Source organism: Lepeophtheirus salmonis, chromosome 6 (assembly GCF_016086655.4).
Source record: "Lepeophtheirus salmonis chromosome 6, UVic_Lsal_1.4, whole genome shotgun sequence".
NCBI lineage: Eukaryota > Metazoa > Arthropoda > Copepoda > Siphonostomatoida > Caligidae > Lepeophtheirus > Lepeophtheirus salmonis.
This window is the reverse complement of record NC_052136.2, coordinates 33,584,790-33,607,390: the sequence shown is the minus strand read 5'-3', so window position 1 is coordinate 33,607,390 and position 22,601 is coordinate 33,584,790. Positions and strand designations below refer to the sequence as shown.

Sequence of the window (22,601 nt, the reverse complement as noted above, 5' to 3'; positions counted from 1 at the left end):
CTGTATACACTTACATATATATATAAGTAAGCATATATATACATAAATTGTATATTAGATGATATTAAAGTCAACTATCAAGGACGCACTGTACCGATTACACAATAAAATATAACATTTTATTAATCAGTAAATGAACGTATTAGAGTCTGCATTCACGGCCAAGATTTTATAGAAAGAGAAATTGAGCTTTTTAAGAAAATACAAAAAATTCATAGAGTTTTTTTTTATTATTCTTGTCTGCGAGACCAATACTTTAAAGGGTAGAAAGAGTTAAAGGAGTTTAGACCAAGACCTTCAAAAGTAAGTCTCGAAAACTTTATAATAATGTCATTAAAAACCAGAATTGGGACATGTACTCCGGACTTGCAAATTTGACTTAGACTTGAGTACATATTTTGAAGGCTTACAACTCGACTTGGTCACACAATGCAGGATTCGAAACTGGGCATGAACTCGCAAACTAAAATATCTGAACCCAAGAAAAGATTTAAGACTATAAAAATTATTTTATAACAATGGACTTGAAACAAACTCGAATAAAATCTGAGGAATAGAAGAGGACTCTGTCTTGCGAGTAAAAAATTGAAACTCGAAGCACTTGTACCATAAGAACTATTTCTCACTTCTATTAATAAATGTTAAGAACCATCTAAGCCCGGAGGGAAGAAGATCCATAACCAGAAATCCCAAGAAAATAAAAAGGATATTCTTGTATATACCTATATTTTAACCCTTTTAAATTAGTATATTTTTTTATCTTTTCGAGTTCTTACTCAAATAGATATATCAAAGTAGATATGTTTGAAACCCTAAAAAGTTTCTCAAGCTTTGCACGTTTGGCTTATTTACGGGTCACTTAATGAAGGCCAACCCACAAGAGATATCTCATAAACTATGTTTTATTAGTTGGTCGTATGTAATTCATAGAGCAGCAGTTGTTCCCAAACATTTTAGAATGTCATGTACCACCCATGATGTGATTTAACATTTTGTTTGACTTTTTTTTGTATAAAATACATATATAAACCGTCAACATAAAGAAAAACTAGAGTACTTTTTTACATTTGTTTTCTTCGAATATTTTTTCTTTATGTCTTCGATTTTATTATTATTAATAATCCTTTGGAGACGAGGTCAATTGCACTTAAGGTGCGAAACATTCAACGTAACAATGTAAGAATATATGAAATGATATATTTTATTTGAAAGAACCCATATTGGGACCACATGAAGTTTCTAATCTATAGTTAACACTCTTAGTTATCTAAAAAAAATCTGAATACAAAGCAAATATGTATTCCTATTTCACTGCTATAAATACTTTTCAATAAAACAAAATTAATTTATTTTATAGAAAAAGATCTAAGAAATATTATTATTCCTCAAAAAATGTCATTCTAAAATATAAAAATTCACAAAAGTACATTTCATTTTTCACAAAGTAGATTTTATAAAGAAGTGGTTCTCACAATTTTTACATTGCCCTGTACCTCCCATTAGGGTTACTTAATTTTAGATGACATTTTTTATAAGTTACATAGTTGGATTATCTTAATTTTCTTACAAAACCAATTTTGTTTTTGGATGATTTATTTATAAATACATGATTTTTATGACAAATTTTTGTCAGAAAAATCCATTCCTCCCCATTATCCGTTTAAAACAAAAAGAAGTTCGCAAACTACAGTCATAAAGAGCATAATCCTAACCATTTCTGGTAAAACGATGTATCTGTAAAATTTTCGTTTTTGGCAAAAAATTACATATTTTTTTGCAGGAGTTCTATCATTTCATGAAATATTTTGGAAAAAAAAAAAAGTCATTACATATATTAGGTTGGGTAAAATTTGATTTCGTATTTCCCGCCTTTTTTTTTGTATAAGTAAATCTTGTTCATTATTGGTCATATCGGATCATACGATAAAACAATGTAAAGGTGTGATTGTAGACTACAAATTGCTCTTGGACGTTTAAGTCATGAATTATTGTGTGTCGAGTATGAAGGTTTCAAAGAAAGAAATTCGCCATATTTTACATTTTTACCGTCTGAAAAGGGAAAATGGGTCGAAAGCGACCAAGAAAATTTGTAATGGTTATGAGGTCGATACTCTTTCGGTACGTGTTGTACAACAGTGGTTCGAGCAATTTTTTCTCCGCTCAATTCTCCCCTCTACAGTGAACAACTCGAACGTTTGAAACTGATATTTGGATTATTACAGCGGTCTTGCACTTGCTTAGACTTTTTGTTTTTAAAATTGTTTTATTTTTAAATAAAAATATAAAGAATTTATTTACTAAAAAAATCGTACAAATTGTGTGTTTCTTAAAAAAATCCGTAAAAATGAGGCCTGCATTTAATATTTGCTAAACAACACAAGGATTCAAAATTATTTGCTTAATAAAAAGATTGGAAATTTATTCTCTCAAAAGTAAAAATTTTCATACAAAAAAATCAAATCTATAATAAAAAAAAGGAAAATCCTCGGACATTTATTTTACCCTAGACCCTGCTTAGAATAAACCACCCCTATACAAGATATATTATGAGTAAATACATGGATTCTCTCATTTTTCTTTATAACAACTGTGGATTCATTTCTGAAAACCCCGTCGCACAAATAAGGCTGTTCTCCTTTCATCGGTTAATGAGCTGTGCAAAAATGAAAATTGTATACGAAAGTGAGAAGAATCTCTAACATGGTTTTACATAATACTTAAACAAAAAAAAATTTAACATCTCTTGCAAAATGGCGTCAAATTAGAACTTCATTCATATGTTATCTCTTTGATCCTATCCAGTGATGCATGGAACATGTCAAGCCAGAATGTAAAAATAAAAGAAGGCAATAGTGAGCATGGTATTCCTGACAATTTGAAGAATGATCATTTTATATTTACTCTTCAAGAATTAACCCTCCAATGTTTTTGTTGCACAGATGCAATATACTCAAAAATATTATTCAACGAAAATGTGTCCAATTCCAAATTTAAAAAAATCTAAAACAACACTGTAAGTAATTCCGAATAAATGGACAATGGTTTTATCGAGAAAAAAAAACATTTTTTTTGGTTCAAAATGGGGTTTATTCCTCAATATAATCTTCATAAAAATAACTCAACAATTCTAGCGCCACTTTAACATTTCATTAACACTTTTATCAAACGTTTTATCTTTTGCCTTTTGATAGTTTTCATTCTAGAGTGAACAATGGATCCATGTTTCATCCATTATCACATATCGACGAAAGATTTCCGGTCAGTTACGTGTAAATATGGTCAAATACTGCTCATAATCATCTATACACTTTTGTTGTTGGTCTACAGTGAGCAAACACGGCACCCACTTTGAACAAAGGTTTCTCATAGACACATACTCATCCAAAATAAAGGTAATTCGTTCTTTTAATATCTTTAAGATTTCAGCTAATACAACTTCACTTTACGATCATTCAAATGATTTTGTGGTTTTTTTTAGGTTTCCAGCTGTTACCACTTCATTAGGACGTTCATTTCGTTCTGGATCATGAATTTCTCTACGACCAAGGTTGAAGTCAGAAATTCAATGTTTAATTGTTGTTTCTGATGTAACAGAGTATCCATAGAACTTTTCAAGCCATTGATATTTGCTTTCACGCCATAGCAGTATTATCCCCTAAAGAAGGTTAGTAAAATTAAAACACGAAATTGTTTTTGATCGATTGTTTTTGAAATAGCAAAAGTGGTGTCACACTTAGCACAATAATTCACATACAAAGAACCGATTCTCATGAAAATTAGAGAGTTGACATTTAATTCTAAATGAAAAAAAATAGCACTATATATATTTGAAGCTCAGGGGTTTTCAAGCATGTGCTATTCATATGTTTTGCATGTGTAAATACGTTTTAGTAGGAAATATTTAATAAATAATTTGTATTTTCGTTATACGTTTTACCTTCGAAAAAAATATTTCCAATCCAAAAAAAAAAAAAAAAAAAAATTTTTTTTTTAAAACCTGTTGAGATTACCAACTAGAAAAAGCTGATCTCCCTTTCTAGGACATATTTTATACACCTATAATAATATTTTCATGCACATTATAAATATGATGTATTGATCAAACCCAATTTTTCATTGTTGAGAAGGAACAATGAAGCATCTTTCTTTGATCATAATTATTTGAGCAAATGTTTTTTGGTACAGTAGTATTTAACTCTTAAGTATTTAGAAATCATTTATCAATTTTCTTTTTCTTCCAAAAATATCTTTATATTTGTATTTTTGAAGGGGCTTCAATATATAAAAAACATATATGTCTGTAAATAAATCGAGTTTAAAAGGCATGAAAGAGACAAAGCAATAAACCCAGGTATCTACCTATTTAAGAAAATTGATAAAAAAGTCAATCTCAGATTTTCCATTCTTTGGAAACAATCCTTTCAAATATAAATTATATTTGTACAGGGTGTACAGAAATTGAATCTGGATTACATATTTTGTATTTTTCCACGAATATTCGTCAATCTCTATCAACAAAGATTTTTTTATTATACCTCTGGGTGCTTGCAATTTACACTTAAAGTAGCCACAATTAATTCTCAAAATAAAAAATGTGAAATCAATAAATTTTATTAGCAAGGGCCCATATTTGGGACAATATAAGCCTCTGAAATAAATAAAAAAGGCTCTTAAATATATCTTAAGTGATTTGATATCTTAACTCATACCATAAATTGTAGTGTATAGCACATAGTGACTCAAATATGTTTTTGAAGTATTGACTTATATGTATATATGAAGTAAAAAAGTATTAAAATATTTCTCTTTTTCTAGATTTTTGAGTTAAAATACGCAAGAATTTTAAAAATAGCTAAAAAACTTATATTTTATTTAAGATACTGCCATATACACGATATGGCCTTTCAAATCAAATCCATAAATTTCTTATTTTCTAGATTTTAGAAAGAAAAATAAATTTGAAAGAAATAGATTTTAAAAAAAGACTAACAGAATCCAGGGACTGTTTTTATAATTTTTTGAGGGAAGTTAAAAATAAGAATCTTAGATATTTACTATTTGAGATAGAAATAAAACAAAACTTTTTAAATAAAATCGAAATAAGAAAAACTGGGTCTGGTTAAGATGCTTTAGTTTAAGATATAGTCAAAGGACTGGAGAACTCTTTGCTTGATCTCTAACAATTTGGGAGAAAATATAAAATGGTTAGCAACATCTAGTTTCTGGGTAGCGTATAAGGGAAGACTAATTTCATATTTTTATATTGGTTCTAAAGAACAAAAAATTGATCCACTAGCCTGATAGTTATGCCCAAAATATTGATAGATGTATAAAAATATTTTTATAGGATTTCGTTTCCTTTTTTATTGTGAATGTGTTTTATTTTTTTGTTATGCTTTAGGTGAGAGTTGACCTTTGCATTGTATGTGATTCATGTCATAACAGTTATTTGAAATATAGTTGTACTTGGGTACAAAAAAAAAACTATTATTATTTTTTTGTGACAATTAATTTTTGGTTCTGCAAATAGAATTTAAGGCTAATTAAGAATAATTTGTTTATAGAGATTGACGATAATTAATCACCAAGAATAAGAATATGAATAACCAATACTTAATTTTAAGAACAATAATTCTAGCTTTCTTTTTGTTGTCAGGCCACTTATTTTATTAAATTAATTAAAGTCAATCAATATTTTATCAATGAGTTTCTCAATTCTTCGTTTTGACTAAAGCAGGCCACACATACCATCGAAAACTTAAAACTTTAAGCATAAAATGACACCGTTTGCAATTAATACAAAGATAGATAAAACCCAAAGGGAAAATTTAATAGCACCACCCTGTATATATTTCACAATAAGCAGCATTAATCAAGTACACTTCTCTACATCATACAGAAGTATTTATCTATCTACCTGCAATCATCTCTTCTTCATCAATTTGTAAATGAGGACGGAGTAAATGTCTGGCCTTCAATTAGTGAAGAAATACAAATGTGTACCTTAATTGTATTTTGATTTGTTTTTCAGGGCATTTATTGACCCCATTTGCCTCAAGTCATATGCAATCATCTTGAACAAATGCATGTATGTACAATGAATCTATTTAACATGCAGTTAACTGATGTATTTACTTGTCAAATAAAGGTATATACGTAATTTTAGGGATGAATATTTTGTCATCCTTATTCAAAAAATCATGATGATCGACCAAGGGTGTGACAAAGTCAGAATTTTTAGTATTTTAGATTAGGCCTCGTCCACAAGGCAAGGATTTCGTAGGAAAACACAACATACATCATGCGTAAGTTCAATGATGACACACTTTTTAAGTAATTTTATTCTGAGATATGAGGCATTGCAATGAGTGTTGGATAGGCTTATAAAAACTTTAGTCCTAAGACAGATACTTATGGGCCTTTTATAGAAAGTAAAACAGTTGTATTTTTGTCATAATCTCTTCCAAAGATACGAAATTTAAAGTAGGATGTATGTGGTTAGAATGTGTAAAACTTGTGTATTGTACGTTTAAGCAGTTATTCATTTATTTCTTACTTTTTATTTTCTTCAATCCTGGCTAGGAGTGAAGAAATAAAAAAAAGATATCTAGATCTGTAGGACTAAAAAATTGACTAATTGTTCCTTGGGACTGATGAAGGGTGAAATATACCTGTTCACTTTGAAAAAAGATAGGAAAAAAAAAGAAAAAAGAGGAAGATTGATAAGGAATGTAGTCTTAGAAACTATCAAACACTAATCGCAATCAAAACGAAATCAGATCTCAGATATGCTGGGTCAGTGCCAAAGTTAGTAAAAAATATAAAGAATTAAATATTCATGTCTTTGTGAATAGTACGTCAAAATATACGACTTCCCATGGGAGAAAATAACCTTGTTCCTGTCCATAATACTAAAATTATATAGATATTTCTGGAGAAAAATGCTACTTATTGCCTGAGACACTTTTGGCCTGCATCCTTTTTTTGGCATCAACTCCTTTGATTACAGTATATCCACGAGTATTGGAGACAGGACATGGTTAAAAGTGCACCAAATTAGAGTGTCCTCAAGTAACAAATAACTGAAGAATGGTCCAAGCTGGATCCCGACTTATATAATTAAGGTATCTTTGGTACTTCAAAACCAATTCCTTCGCGTTATTAAAAGCAAAGGTATTCATATTGAATAAAGTATGAGTAATATGTTCGTTATACAATTTTTCAAAATATAAAGGACTGCCCATAATAAATTCTAAGAGATCAGTACCGAAATGTTTCACTAATCTAATGTGTCAACGAATTAAATTACTTTCAGAACATCAGTTTGGGTTTACATCCACACTGATCTAGTGGTCAGCTTCATCAAAAATGGAAAAAAAAATCTGAGAACTAGAACTGTACTACATTAAAAAAGATTCATTACTTTGACTTTTGAGCAAGGACTTGAGACAACCAGACTTTTAGCGTTCTGAAACCATTCATATTTTCTTTATTTCTTGACTAAAAATTAAAATTTATCGATTTTTCATTTTAAAAACAAATTCAATAATAGCAACAAAATGTTATAATTATAGACATGTACTTCAACATGTAAAATGCCCATTTGTGGTGGGACTTCCAAAGATATATCTATATTTATGATTGTAAGGCTACTTCAACGCCTCTACAACTTCTTCTCGAGCCTTTTCCCATCCTTAATTTGAACCCACTACCAATTTTGTGCCAGATGATATTCTACTATACTATTTCAAGGCATTATACTATCAAGCAGTCTTTTAAATCATGAAAAAGGGAGTGATTTCCAAATAATTCATAATTTTCTGGAAAAGTTATTTTATTCCAAGTTCTGCATTTTATTTACTAATAATAGTGAACATCATTTTTATAACGCGTTTGCTGAACTGGGTATAAAAGAAACCCCCCAAATTATAAGTATGTAATTACAATATACATAAACAGTTAAACGATTACATCATTTAAATTTTAGATGAGTAGTTTAACCATTCCATTCATTTTGTACTCATAAATATCAATTAAAATGCTAAAAATACATGTATGAATGCTATACTTGGAAAAAAAGTTAATCCTTAATTTAAAATAATCATAACAACATGAGTTTGAGTTTAAAAAAAGAAAATATTTGTTATTCCTATAGTACAACCATAAAGTGTTACTTTTCGGATAAAAATTGATATGATATATTCAAATTTGGGAAATCAAATATACATGCATAGTAGAAAATAATAGCTACAATTTTCTAACTACCATTGAATGCTTCCACAACCAGTTTTTTATCCTCTCGCAACCTCGACGGACAAAATAATTGTGGCTACACTTCTGTATTTTTCTTGTTGACAACTGTTAATTATTATCGAAATAAAATAATAATTATTAGAAAATATTAGTTGTTTTATGATGGACTAAACTCCAGGACTTTTTTTTGTAAATAGGTATGAGTTTTTGAAATTTTTCTCCGAAAAATTTAATATTTGAAATTTTGAAATTTTTTGACACTAAATATAATCCTGCGGAGGCCATATTGATGTTTGTTTTCTTTTTTTGAACATGCCCAAAAAGAAGTCAATTTTCTTTGGACTCTACTGGTACATTCTCCTATCTTTAAAGATTAGACATAGCTACATAATGAATATGCTTCCATATTCATTAAGGATAAGGGGAGTTCATCATCCCCTTATGCAAACAAAGGAGGGATAAATACATGTAACAGTGAGTAGTGAAGGAATTTCATGTGTGTACAGTATGACACATGTATTTATTCTCCAATCGAAGCAGAGTTATGTATGGCAATTATATTTTTTGGCACGGATTCATAAGATACAATGACAGGGGAGTCTGTGACGTATATCTCATCATAACACATATACATATTATTGCAAATTGTTTATACACCTATATAGACTGTTTCAAAATGACAGTCACAATGGAATTTTAAATAGAAGGCAGCATTTTCGCGTTATTTGGGTCAGTATTAGATAATGTAGATAAATCATATTTTATCGATGTAGATATTAACAGTGCAAATTGGACGACTAAAAATTTGGGAATTGTGAGATATGAAGACAATATTTACGGAATTTTGAATCTTTCATTATTGACCAATTAGTAAAATTTAAAATCGAGTATAAGGTTTAACAAAAACTGAATATTCGTTATTTCATAACTAAATATACATAATCAGAAAACTACTTCGAAAACTAAAATACTCATAAAACTCAATTGACAATTTATCACCGACGTCAATAATTCCCAGCCGAGGCTTTGCAGTATTATAGTCTAGGGCTCCAGGAAGTTATCAAGTTTATTAAAACAATGCAAAGATTATTAAGAAATTATCTGCTCCAGACACAAATATACACTCAAAATTTGATGCTTCATAAAAATATTTACGTTGAGAGGCTTCAAAGTATTGAAAAGGTGAGTAATTTACTGCCCGCCCTATGGGATTACAAGGGTTGTTTAGTATAAAAAGTAACTGGTTTGGTTAAAAAATAATTTGCGACTACCATAAAACTCGATTTCTTATAAAAACGCTAAAATTTACTAAACAATCATATTTCATCGTTACCCTGGCATTTATTACATTTATAACTTTTCCAATAGGTCATTTACTGTCACCTTCTTCATCGTCCGCTAAACGCTAGACAGTACCTCTTCAGGGACGTCAAAGTCGTCCTCTCGTAATATATGTTTGATCCTCCTGTGTTTTCCGGTAGACAAGTATCTGTTGCAACTTTTCGAGTTCTCAGCCGAAGGTTCGAGTCTATCCAGTCCTAAATATGAGAGATGTTGTCGAGTCTCCAGGTCTCCCAAGGACGTCCTGGACCACCCGTCTTCTCCAGAGTGAAAATGCCATCATCCATGGCTTTATTCCAGTTTAAAATAGTCATTCAAGGAGGGGAGTGTTTTTGGCTCAGTGGTAGAGATGGCTCGGTGTAGATCTCTGTGACTGAATTTATCATCTTCAAGTGGAGGTAGACATATCTACGAAAACTAAATTTATCCATGTACAGTTGTGAAATTAGTAACAAATACATTTGATGCGCATGAACTATTTAATAGTCTTTTTTTACATTTAAGGGATTGAGAAAAACGATGAGCACAGAGTTTTATATCTAGCCTTTATAGGAAAAAAGTTATTGCATTTGCAAATTATTTATGATTTAATCTAAATATATTTATAACTTCTTCTATTTGTTGAATAATTATCGAAATTCAAAATTGAATAAATCCGTTCACTAAAACTAAATAATTGTTATTTTACAACAAAGATAAATAGTATTACTACAATGAAAATGTCCCTACAGTTTAGTAGTCAGGATCCATTCTATGTTCAAAAGAGGAAAATATAAATGTGGTCAATTTTGCTATATTTATAAACCAATTATTGAAATAATACGTTGACGAAAACTGACTAAATATTTTTTATTAATAAAATATATCATTCAGACAAGTGATTCTACAACTCAAATACCCATAAACTTTATTTATCTCCAAATCAATATACTTTTGGGACCAGAACTTAGAAACAGTCTAATCAGTATGTTGAATTTATTTGCTCATCCTGATACTAATGATAACCAATAAATTATGTTCAAATTGTTAACTTTTGCAATTATTCAAATATGAAGAAAGAAAAGATTATAAAATAAAATTGGCTCCTATTTCTACTATTTTTGTTTCAACTAAGGTTAGGTGTGTCTTCACTCTAGAATCTTGATGGTAGGTAGAAAAGAATTGGAAAACAATACCATGCTAATCTTGCCCAACTTAAAAGCCAGAGTCATAGAACACTTAACAATGTGTGTAATCTTCATCACATCAACTCAAGTATCTTAGCGATATGAGATGCGCTGCCTTTTTTATTGTGGATCGCTTATGATGATAAAATGACTAAATGATTATTTTAGTTGTGTTTTTTTTTTATTTAAAAAGGACGGCGCAAAAGGAATAGCAAAAAATAATCACTCAACCTTTTCTTAGTAATGAAAAAATAAACATTAATAACCAGTCCACGTTTTTTTGCCCTACCCTGTACATGTCATTTAGCGTAGCACCCTACAAGTTAAACTAAAAGGATCCAGAGGTTGAAAGCTTGAATAAATACCCATGATTACTTTTTGTAACGCCCTTAACAAAACATATCTAAATAAAAGCAGGCATGGTGCACAATTTAGTAAAGATGTCATAGCTTTTGTATATATCTCGAAATTAGCGACAGGATATGTGGAAAGTTGAAATTTAATTCTTGCAACCTGGATTCGTGTTCTCTGTTTCGCTTGAACGTGAGCCTCGACACATCTATTTATTTTATATCTCAAAAATATGTATCTTTTAAAGTATCCCCAGAGGAAATAATTATGCTATCATGATTCATGGTAGATTAAACAAAGAATCGTAGGTTCCTAGATAATGTTATGTGATTTCCTCTTGGCTCATCCCACAGTTTACGAATCAACTCCGAGTCCCTCATCCTTGATATTCAATCAGATAAAAATTCAGAACCTCCTCCACATAATGAGACCTTCAATCTATTTTTAAGTCCCTCCAAAGTAATAATTGTCCGAATAGCTCGAAATACTCTAGATCCTTATATTTCTATTCCAATATTTATTTTCTTACTTTTAAAAAGTTGTGGTTATTGAATTTGGAAATTGGAAAGTCCAAGAGAAAAACTATCTAAAAAAACCTTTTGAATCCATTTTTGTCTAAATACAAGTAATTCTCCTATAACACCATGTCCCCTATTGAATATTTATTGTATTAATGGTAGATATAACCGCATAGACCGATCAGTGCTTTAAATTAAACATCTTTTATATTAATTAAAATAAGACAACTGCTGGAAAATTTAATGCCCGCTACTTTTGCAGTATACATATTTAATAATACTCTTTAAAAGTGAATATTTATGTGGGAGGAAGTCTTTTTTTTATTGTTTTTAGGGTATGGAGAACTCTACGGAATTATCCGCCATTAGATAAACTATAATATCAAACGTCTCAACTAAAATTGGCCTTGAAAATTGTGTCTTAGAAATTACTGATAGTCATTTTTCGAGGGGTATGCCTATATTTAGAATACTCCATATATTATGGAGTAAAAGTGCCATTTGTAGAATCAATACACTTTAATAAATCTGGACACAAACTTTGAACATAATTGGATTAAAATTGAGCATGTATTGATGTTGACTGGATGGTCTACTGAAATTTTGGTGCCTCTTTTGAGGAAAATATAAGCGATTTCGCTAACTTTGAATACCCATATCTCTTGAACTAATGAATGAATCGATCTCAATTCTTCATAATTTTCATATCCAATTAGAGTGGGAACAGACAACTTGTAGTAGTGTGACTAAGTTACAAAAACGTGATTTTTTTGGAATCTAGAAAAAACAATTCAAACACAATTTGTGCTATGTTTAAGTGATATATTTAGTAGAGGAAAAAATTGCTTCGAAACGGAGTAGATGGTAGACACGATGCTTTTTTCGTGGTAGCTCCGACTTGTTTAAAACTTAGAGACATGAAATTAAAACAAAACATGTAAATTTTGTGTTAGTTGTCCTCTGGTTGCGTAATGAAACCTTTAAATAAACAGTAACATGAATAAAGTTGTTATTAAATACTACGACAAGTTTTGGGTCTACGTAATATCCGCAGCATGTACAAAATGAGCTAATTCTGAATCACGTGAGTGTAAACCCCCTTCAAATCTTGTGGTCTTGAGAGAGAGAACCCTTTGTAAATCTATGTATAACTTCTTCAAGGACAAATATCAGCAGCTTCAGATGGATGATCATGGATACAAATGAGTTGAAAAGCCTTAGGAATTCATATCAAAGGTCTTTTTTATTTTTAATATAATATATATGTATGTAAGGAAAGAAAGAGAAATATTAAACTTCAAACATAAATTAAAATATATGAATATAATAGAGTATAAAAAAGACTTCTTCTTCACAGCTGGGAGGAAAATAAGACAGAAAAGTAAGTAGAAGAGGGGGTTATGAATATACATAACAGACTAAACTATTTCGCAGAATAAAACGGAATTTCATCTTCAAATTTTTTGAAGTCGGGACTCCATTCGCAGAATGTCCAATTCATCATATTCCAGCACAAGAGGGGATGTCGTTGAGGATGATGGAACAGCGTAGTTGTTGGAAAAAGATGATTTTAACACAGAGGAACAGGAGGAACTGGATGAACTCTTGAGTGTCACACCACCAGGCTGATGAGACGATGATGAGCTCCGATGGAGTTGCGCATCTTCATTAGAGTCTAAGGAAGAGCTTTCTCCTCCAATACTGTCATAGCCGGAACTTTTGCGATCTCCAGATACGACTCCATATTTGGTGTTAACATAGGGTGGCGGTGGTTGTGGGTATAAAAAGGAGGTTTGTTGCTGTGACTGACTTTGCTGTTGGTATTCCCATTCTGTGTCCATGCTCATGACAGAAGGGGCCACACTCTCTGTGTCTGGTGCCTTTATGACTGGGGATGCAGTCTCTGAGCGGGAGGCAGTTTTTTTGGAAAGGAGGCCGAGTACTTTATTATTCTCCAGAAAGCGGTGTCGTTCACAGCTTTTGGAGCGAGGGTGTGAGCCATTATTGTTAGTATTCCCGCCTTTTTGACTATTATTATTGTTCTTATTACTTTTAAAGAATTTAAAGATTCGAAATGAGAAACGAGAGGTCTCTTTCTTACTAAATGCTTCCTTTACTTCTTCTTCCTCTTCTTCTACAACCTCATCTGGAACCTCAATTGACCTGTCGTTACAGTTTCCATTTATTTCCTCGGGATCGGACTGCCCGTTCCCGGGTGAGCGTTCCTTCCCATTGCTATCACTATTATTATTATTGTACAAGTCCGAGATGGTATGTTGCTCATTGTTCAGCTCTGGATTTGAAGAGCCATCAGGATGGCGCAGGGACTGACCAAGGAGTTTAAATTGCTTTTGAGGACTCAAGAGGTCTTGATTATTCTTAATGTTAATATTGTTTTCAGTATTATTACTGTAGTTATCGTTGTTGTTGTTAAACAAAACCTGAGTTACGGAGGAATGATGATTGGTGTTGTTCAAGCTGTTATTATTGTTGTTAAGGTTTCCATAAAAACGATCAATATCCTTGATTTCGGAAAATTCCATTAATTTGTGTTGCTCATTGGAGTTTATCAAAAAAGTCTCCATGACTTTGTTGTACTCTTCCAAGAGCCTCTTCTCCTCGATTTCCTCTTCATCCTCTGGTCGAGGGATGTCATTAAGACTCCCACCAAAACTAGAAACGATCGTCAAATTTTCTTCGCTTAGGATGCGAAGAGGATGTTGCTCAGTTCCAAGGAGTGTCATGGGCTCCATGGGGGGTGGTGGAGGAAGTGGAGGAATATCGTCGTCATCACCATCATCAACGATGACGACTTTCTTCTCAGTTCGATCTTCCTCTCGTGTCTTCTTTGACATCAAACTCTTTTCTTCTGACAAAGTTGTTTGAAGGCTCTTATTTGACCAGAAAGTAATTTTATCAGACTCTTTTTTGGCCTCATTCATGACATGCACTTGAGCCTGGATTTTATTAGAGGCATGAGTAATTTCCTCATCATCACAGGTCTTAAATTGAGTGAGAGCCTGGAAAACAGGGGTGCTTTGTTTCTCCACCCATGTGTTGATCATGCTTGCTTTATGGTCATCCATATATCCGTACTTAGTATTCGAGCTCCGACCTGCCTTGGACACTTCTTCCGATGAACTATTACTGTTCTTATTCTGAATGGCACCCTGACGACGAACAGGAACACGTCCATTTAGTGGCATTTTGCTTGTCGTCTCAGGAATGGAGGGTAAGAGAAGACTAGATGAGTGAGAGGAACGAGGACCGCGACTACTTGAGGTAGGTGTGGGTGATAAATTATGTCGAGGAGAAATGGCACCATTTGTCAAGATTTTTGAGCCTGAAGTACGTCGTCGAGGTCTAGGTATGTCATCATAAGAACCCTTGAGAGAGTTGGGAGCGGAGTGGTGTGCTCTAAGAGAACGAACTCCGTAGAGTATCGATGATGGGGGATGCTCATTATCTGTGCCACTGCTGTCTGAGCCACCTCCTCGATAAACCACAGTGTCACATGATAAATCACTAGATGAGACATTTGTGGATGTACCAGATGTAGTGGTGAAATCAGAGCTGCTACTCCCCTGATGGAGCCTTGATCTTGACTTTAGCCTTGAGCTACTTTTCATACGCTTCCGTCTAACACGATGGAGTCGAGAGGATACTGAGACTGTATGAAGAGTTTCGGAATAATGACTAGGTTCGGAAGAGATATGAGCAATGATGGTGGCGTTGCAGTGAAGGGAGCCCAAGCACTCCTTGAGAATTTGAGTTACTTTTGACTCGCGGTGAGGAATGTGCTTCTGTCCGTTGAAGATACCAAGGATAGCGTTCCCGAGTCCACTCAGAGTAATGCCGCTATAAGGGTGAGATCGGGTTCTATCACAAGAGCCAAAGTCTATCAAGTGGAGTCGAGATCTACCCCCGTGGCCATAAGCTGAGTAGTTATTGTTGTCCATTGTGTATTGATAGAGATGGATCGTGAAGAGGAAATGACTTTTCTCCTCTTGAGAGCGTGCTGCGAGGGAGGCATCCAAATAAAAAGCCGCTTTTTCAGGAGAAGCAGCTCGAAGCTCAGATATGTTTGCCAAGTGACTTGTTTCATTAGCAAGATAAACACCAGGAGATGTTCCATCGGTTGCACTCTCATAAGAAGATAGGAGGTCTTGAACTTCTTCAGGATTTGACAATATTTCCAAAGCTGAAACTCGCACAGAGAACCGTGCTCCCGATTTGGCCTTTCTATCTTTGATAGCTCTGTAGAGCCAGGCGATGGCAGTAGGAATGATTCCAAGATCCTTGGAGCACTCATCGGATCCAATCATGGTTCTAGATTTACCCAAGTTTGCATGCCCAAAGCAAAAAATCGTTCCATCCTTTCCATTCATGACGGAATGAATTGCATCAACAAGAGCAGAGGAGGAGATCTCTTCCTGGGAATCATGGGATGAAAAAACACCATCAAAGGCAAACATTTTCGGGGCAGATAGAAGAGTCTGTGAGGGAGAAGGTGTCGATTGGGTTCGATGAATTGAAGCGGGATCATAGAGAGTAATTTGGCGCTTCCGTTTGTCGAGATTAAAGAAATTGTCATGATTCTGGGAGGATTGAGAAGGAGCAACACGAAGAAGGATTTTGATACGTCCTCCTGCAGGTGTGGATGATGTAGAATGATCCTCCTGATCCCCATGCCCGCTGTTGTTATTATTATTATCATTATTGTCTAGTCTTTTAAGGAGAAATGATGGGATCGGTGGTGGAGAGCGATGAACAATTGTGCAGAAACATGTGGGAAAGGGATCTCGCTCTTCGGAGGAACTATCCCGACTCCGAGATCCCTGATTCGAGTGAACATTGAGTTTATGGTGAGCTTTCGCAAAGAAAGAAGCAGCTGCAGAGCTCTGGCTGGATGAACCCAGCGGGCCCTGTCGAGTCAGGAGGTACTTAGTCTCTATCAACTGCTGTTGTTGTAGAGCTTGTTGCTGCTTATAATATTGATGATGGTGTTGTGACTGCTGTGAGCCGTAAGACTGAGGCTGTCTAACTAAGGGCCTCGAGCGAGGAGGTGAGGCAGAGCGAGTAGATGAAGTCCACATGATCCTTTCTTGTTTCAATTATTGGAGTATTACTACTATTTGTTTCAAGGGGCGGTTGAATCAAAAATGTACCTGAAATACAAAGTGAGGGAATTAAGTAAATAAGTCTCCAAATCCTTTTACAAAACATTTTATAAACAAAAGTCAACAACTCACAGTAAACATATCTGTACTTGACAGATCCTTAAGTATTTTCGTGGCTTGATAAAATAATAAGTTACTATATTATTTTTTTTTTTTTAAAAGCACAAACAGATATTTTTTAGACCTGAGAAAACGTCTCTCCCCGTCTCTAAGAACCGACTAACTAAACTATCCTTTACAACACTGCAAAAGAGTGTGTGTATCACTTATTTTACGGACAAAATCAACGCACTCCTTTTGATATTCTTCCATATATTTTTGACAGCGTCGAAGGCGCAACATCAAAGCACGCTTATTCTTATTATTTCTTTTTAAGAAAGAAAAAAAAGATAATATGTATTCACTTAAAAATAAAAAGAAACAGAGCGGCTTTTTTCCTTCTTATGAAAGCTCACTTTCATTAACAATCAAATACACACAGAGTGGAGGGGGAAAACCGCTCAAAAAGAAATCTCTCTCTCTCTCTTTCTTTCATTAAATATGTTGACATTTTTTTATTTGAATTTTTATTATTATTTTTCCATTCCCTCCCACATTGAATAGAATGAAATAATTTTTTATTTTCCTTTTATGAAATAACAATATTTCACAACATCTTTTACAATTTCTAATTGTCTATTTTTCTAATTTATTTGATTTGACTTTTGACCCAGGAGGAGCAATTAATTAAAAATGCAACAAATTGAGTACTGATAGAATTGCGTATATAATAATAGCGTCAGGAAATGCAATGAGGGATGTTTATTAGAATTCACCTAATACCTATTCGGGTTTCTTTCCAGTTTTAAAGGGTTTTTTGAGGATTTTATATGAATGTTAAACTACGGAGGGAAAAAATGTTTCCATGGACATCAGGAATTTCAGCTAGCGTGTTAATATAAATATAATCTCGAAAAATAATCAAGAAAAGAAGAAATCTCAAATTATATTTTTACATCATATGATTTTACAATATTTTATACTTTGTATTCAAATTTCTGAGATGATAAGAGATTTTAAAAGGTGATATCCATAGTTTAGAACCTTTTTTTAATTTTTGAGCCCTTAGTATGTTCCGATGTGGCCTATAAAATAAAATGAATAAATGTATCATTCTTTCATTGTGACAATGAATTTTTGCTACTAATTTTACTTAAGTGCAAATTTGGATATTTTTGAAGGATTCATCATTACTATGTGTTTATAGAAATGAACTAATCATTCAATAAAGTATCAACACAATATATTGGAAATCCCTGATAGGAGTCGACCTTTTTCTAAAAGGGTCACGATAGAAATATAATAAAACAATAAAATTATTTAATAAAAGCCTCAAATTTTATTTTCTAAAAAAGAGAAAAAAACCCATAAAATAGAATAAAAAAAGGCAAATTACTTTATTAAGGTCATTTTAAATATAGGTGGAAATATATTTTTTATATAAATAAGTCATTAAATAAAAAAAGAACACAGTTTATTGGGAAAGGCCTGTTTTTTTATGAAAAAAGTCATTATGCACATATAATAAACAATCTTTCCATTAAAACGATGCATTATAAAAGGCCAGTATAAAAAAATTATTCTCAAAAAGTAACATTCACTAGAAAAACAAAAGTGAGTCCCACATTTTATTTTACAAAATATTAAATGAGGAAAGAGGGTCCTCACAGATTTACCTTTGCCCCACTTCCCACTCACGCTCAACCCAACTCTTCCAATACTTCAATATGGACTAGTAAGTTAATTTTATGGCTTAATTATGAATACAGCACCACCTGTGTCGCATCATTTTGGACCGATTATGGCGATCTAATTGGGAATGACGAAGGAGATTCACCTCCCTCCATTTTCATTTCCGTCATATTATTCATAATTTGCCAGAATGAGTTGCTGTTTTCAAATAATAAAAAAAGCATAATCAGGTGGTTTTCTTGTTAGTCTATTTTCTAACACTCATCGGTCTCTCATATATGTGTAATTCGTGTACAATTTGTAATTTTTAAATTAATAATTTACAGTACTTGAAATGTCGATTGTGTACTTGTTAAATGTTCCATTAGATGGGTGCTATATTAGTGGTGTAATTTATTAGTATTTTAATAAACATTACTAATAGACACGTATTCTGTGAGAAGGTATTTAGTTCATATGCTCAATGTTAAATTACAAGTAAATCTATATTAATTAAGCAAAAAGTTTGTCTCTATGATTGTTAGGATTCCATACAGGATACTCAATAGCGTTGTATGAAATATTAGTTGATAGCTCATTTATAACAAAGCTCATATTAGAAATGGCAAACATTTCTTTTTGGCGTATGACGTCTTTAATCATGAACTTTTTTGGGCCTTTTTCAAAAACGGTGTCAATATTTTGTTTAATATTGTTTTTTTTTATCATTTAAAAAGTCATCTTATTCCTACAGAGGTATTTTTCTCAACTCTAATCATTCATGGGGGGGGGGGTCATCCCCACTCCTCCATGACACTAAACCTGTATACAGCACATATATATTTATTCGTGGGTGGAATATTGGCAAAAAACATTTTTACCGCATTTCGAATCCTGCATGTTTGTTATTTAATTTTTTTAGAGAGTGTGTTTTTTTTGTACGTTCAACAAATTGTCATTCGCAGAAATGTCGTTTAGCAAAAAAGTCCTACACCCATAATTATTAATTACAAAAATAAGTAAACACATACGTTTGTATGAAGGACAAGGCTAAAGGCAGAAGGTGTTGGTGCTCTGTTGACTGTTGTGTTTGAGACTTAACGGTCAAAAAGAAAGAGAGAGACGAAAAAAAAATCAATTAAAAACGTACATAAACGAAACACACAAAAAACGCAATTCTTTTATTCCACTAAATAGGGACAACATTTTGAATTGTTATTTTTTATTATTATTGAATAGCTCACTAAAGGAGGTCAAACATGTTTCTAACCTTGAGTATAAATATGTACTTCTATATGTAATATATAAGTGTAAGTAACTAATCATTTTGCAATGAGCTGTGTATGTCCAAACTTGATGAGTGAAAATCTCATATTTGTTTTTTACAAAGGTCACTAACGTCTTATTGCTCTTGATATAATGAGAATCAAGTGTACCACTTGTTTCTACATACGCAATAATTAATTTAAGGACAAAAGTGTCAGGTGGTATACGGGGAAGGAGCATAAGAAACATAGGACCCAAGTTTTTATGTAGGCCTAAAAATCAAGGATTTTTTTTTTAATTTGTTATTTTCTTAAGAGTATTACTTTCTTCATGGTGTTTCCTTCTCCACAAAAAAATACACTCAATAAACATAAAAGCCTAGGATAATAAAAAATTTAAGAAGGAATAGTGAACAAATAAATATCATAAATGAATATTCTGTTTTACAATTATAGCTATTAATTACAGCCCACCATCTCATTTGTTTTCCTTTGAAACATACAACATTAAACAATAATTGGTAGGCAGGATAGCTAAAAATATGTCAGCGTCGAGAGAGACAAAATAAAACACATAAAGGTTATAATCATTTTCTGAAGAAAAATTGGTTATGCGTTCAAAGTTTATAGCTCTAAAATTGAAAAAAAAATTAATTTCTAAATTTGCAAATACATTCTGGCGCCAGTGCAGGAATTTGCAATTTGGGGTCTATATTATATAATGGTTACATCATAGTGATGCAACCTAACAATTTTATAATGGAAATATTACCTTTATTCGAAAAAAATGTGGATCGATGACCCCTTGGCTTCTATGGTCCTCGGGAAGGGAAAATACCTCCCTTGCCTAAAATCTTTATTTTAAATTTTTCAAAAAGACAGCGTTTATACTCAAAATATGTCTACAAAAATTGTAAATTTTGTCACATTTTAAATAAAAATATTAATTGTCATACTTTTTTTAAATCTAGGTTAATACAAAAATATAATATATGAAATTCCTTCAAAATTGACTAAGTTTTGACAAAAAGGCTGCTCTCTAAAAAACAATTATAACCCTAGGGAGGACCCTGGCAGTGGGATAATGGTGCAGCTAAAACAGTAGGGAAGATTGAGGACAATTGCAAACACTTTTTGTTTATGTCTCAATTACTCAGAGCTAATTTTAGATGTACTTGCCAAATTTTAATATAATATCCCCATATACATATGTTTGCTATTGTTTGAATATATTCAAAGATTAAATTAATTTGAAATTAGTTATTACTCTTACGCAAGGATAAGATATTTTTCTCCAAATAGTTCACCATGATTTTCAATACATATTAATTTGATTTAATTTAGATTTTACTGTGTATCAATGGCATCAAATTGTTTTCAATGCAGGTCTTTTTTATTTCTAAAGCCTTTTGAAAGAGTTTCATGTAGATTTATTGAATATTTTAAGAAGTAAAAATGTCAAATGTGAGTCCCCAAGATCACCTTCAATTATGATTAAACTTATGTCGTCAAGGAAAATACTCTTTGAACAAAGACATTATAATAAATTCTCAACTGATATGTAGGACCGGGCCGAGACTGAACATGACTGGACTTACGTATTTTGTCCTAAATAAGTACTCACACAACACTTTTAAAAATCCCCACTTGCGTTGGAAATATTACAACTGTCCCCAATGTTGACTACATTTGCAATATGCAGGCCTCCGTCCATTTTTTTTAACGTCGGAGAGAGGCGAATGGGGCAACAACTTTAATTTATATCTTTTTTAAAATACCTACAATATATTAATGTTCTAAATTCTAAAAAATGGGAGGGCGGAGGCAACACGCGGCCACTGATATGTATTGTTTAAGATTTACTTGAGAAACAGTTCTTAACGGTTTATGCTCTCATGCAAAATGAGTTGCTGTGTTCATTGATTAAAAAATGATGACCATAGAAACATTTATAACGAACCTACAAATGAGGATTTAATTATAATTCCATCTTCTATGTAATGTAAGACACATGGATTAATAATGAACTTTGTACGACTTGATAAAGATTTATCTTTTCGTCCTAAAATATAGAATGAATGACATAAACTTCAAAGTACTATTTTATCCCTAAATTTCCTAGTATTCAAAAATGTAGACATTGGTCTCACGGATCTTGCCAAAGGAAATATACAGTTGATAACTGCATTTGACGACATCCTAAACATTCATATCTGAGTTTTCAAGACAGATGTTGACGTCACAAAGAAACAATAGACATCTTTGTTCATTCGTAAATTACCCGATAAGAGTAGTAGATAGGTGACAAACACCCGGTTCGAACCGGTAACTGCTAATAAATATAGATACGAATACTCATTTTAAGTTTTACCGTCTGATAATTTCGAACTTTAATAAATATTTTCCCAGGATATCATTGAGGGACAATTTCCAGGGAGATGATAAACTCATTTTTGACTCCAGATAGTAGAATAATATCTTTAGTGCTACATAACCAAAGGGGAGTCCGGCAACTAGATAAAAAACGGCAGGGGTGATACTTGTACTCGATACTAATGAATCAATTCGTACTTGAGTCTATGTTTCGAAGACTTACCACTCGACTGAACCTCACTATCAAAGACTCGAAACTCAACCTGAACTCGATAGCTTATTCATTCTGAGCTCAAAAAATGTCTTAACATTATGGACCCTATATTAAAATAAGGAACTTCAGATAGATGGAAACATATTTGAGGGCTTGGACTGAACTCGATCCAAATATTTAATTACTCGAAAAAAGTATTTAATCACTTGGACTTTTAAGCAAAGAGTTGA

General features: G+C 32.4%; 1 protein-coding gene across 1 annotated transcript; it reads right to left on the bottom strand.

The window, feature by feature from the left end:
• Positions 1-12,853: 12,853 nt before the first annotated feature.
• LOC121119868 (uncharacterized) lies at positions 12,854-17,099 on the bottom strand. Its single transcript, XM_040714681.2, has 2 exons — positions 16,882-17,099; positions 12,854-16,797 (listed from the first exon to the last, which is right to left on the bottom strand). The coding sequence occupies exon 2, from the start codon at positions 16,723-16,725 to the stop codon at positions 13,084-13,086; it is 3,642 nt and encodes a 1,213-aa protein (XP_040570615.1). The 5' UTR covers positions 16,726-16,797; positions 16,882-17,099; the 3' UTR covers positions 12,854-13,083.
• Positions 17,100-22,601: the final 5,502 nt, after the last annotated feature.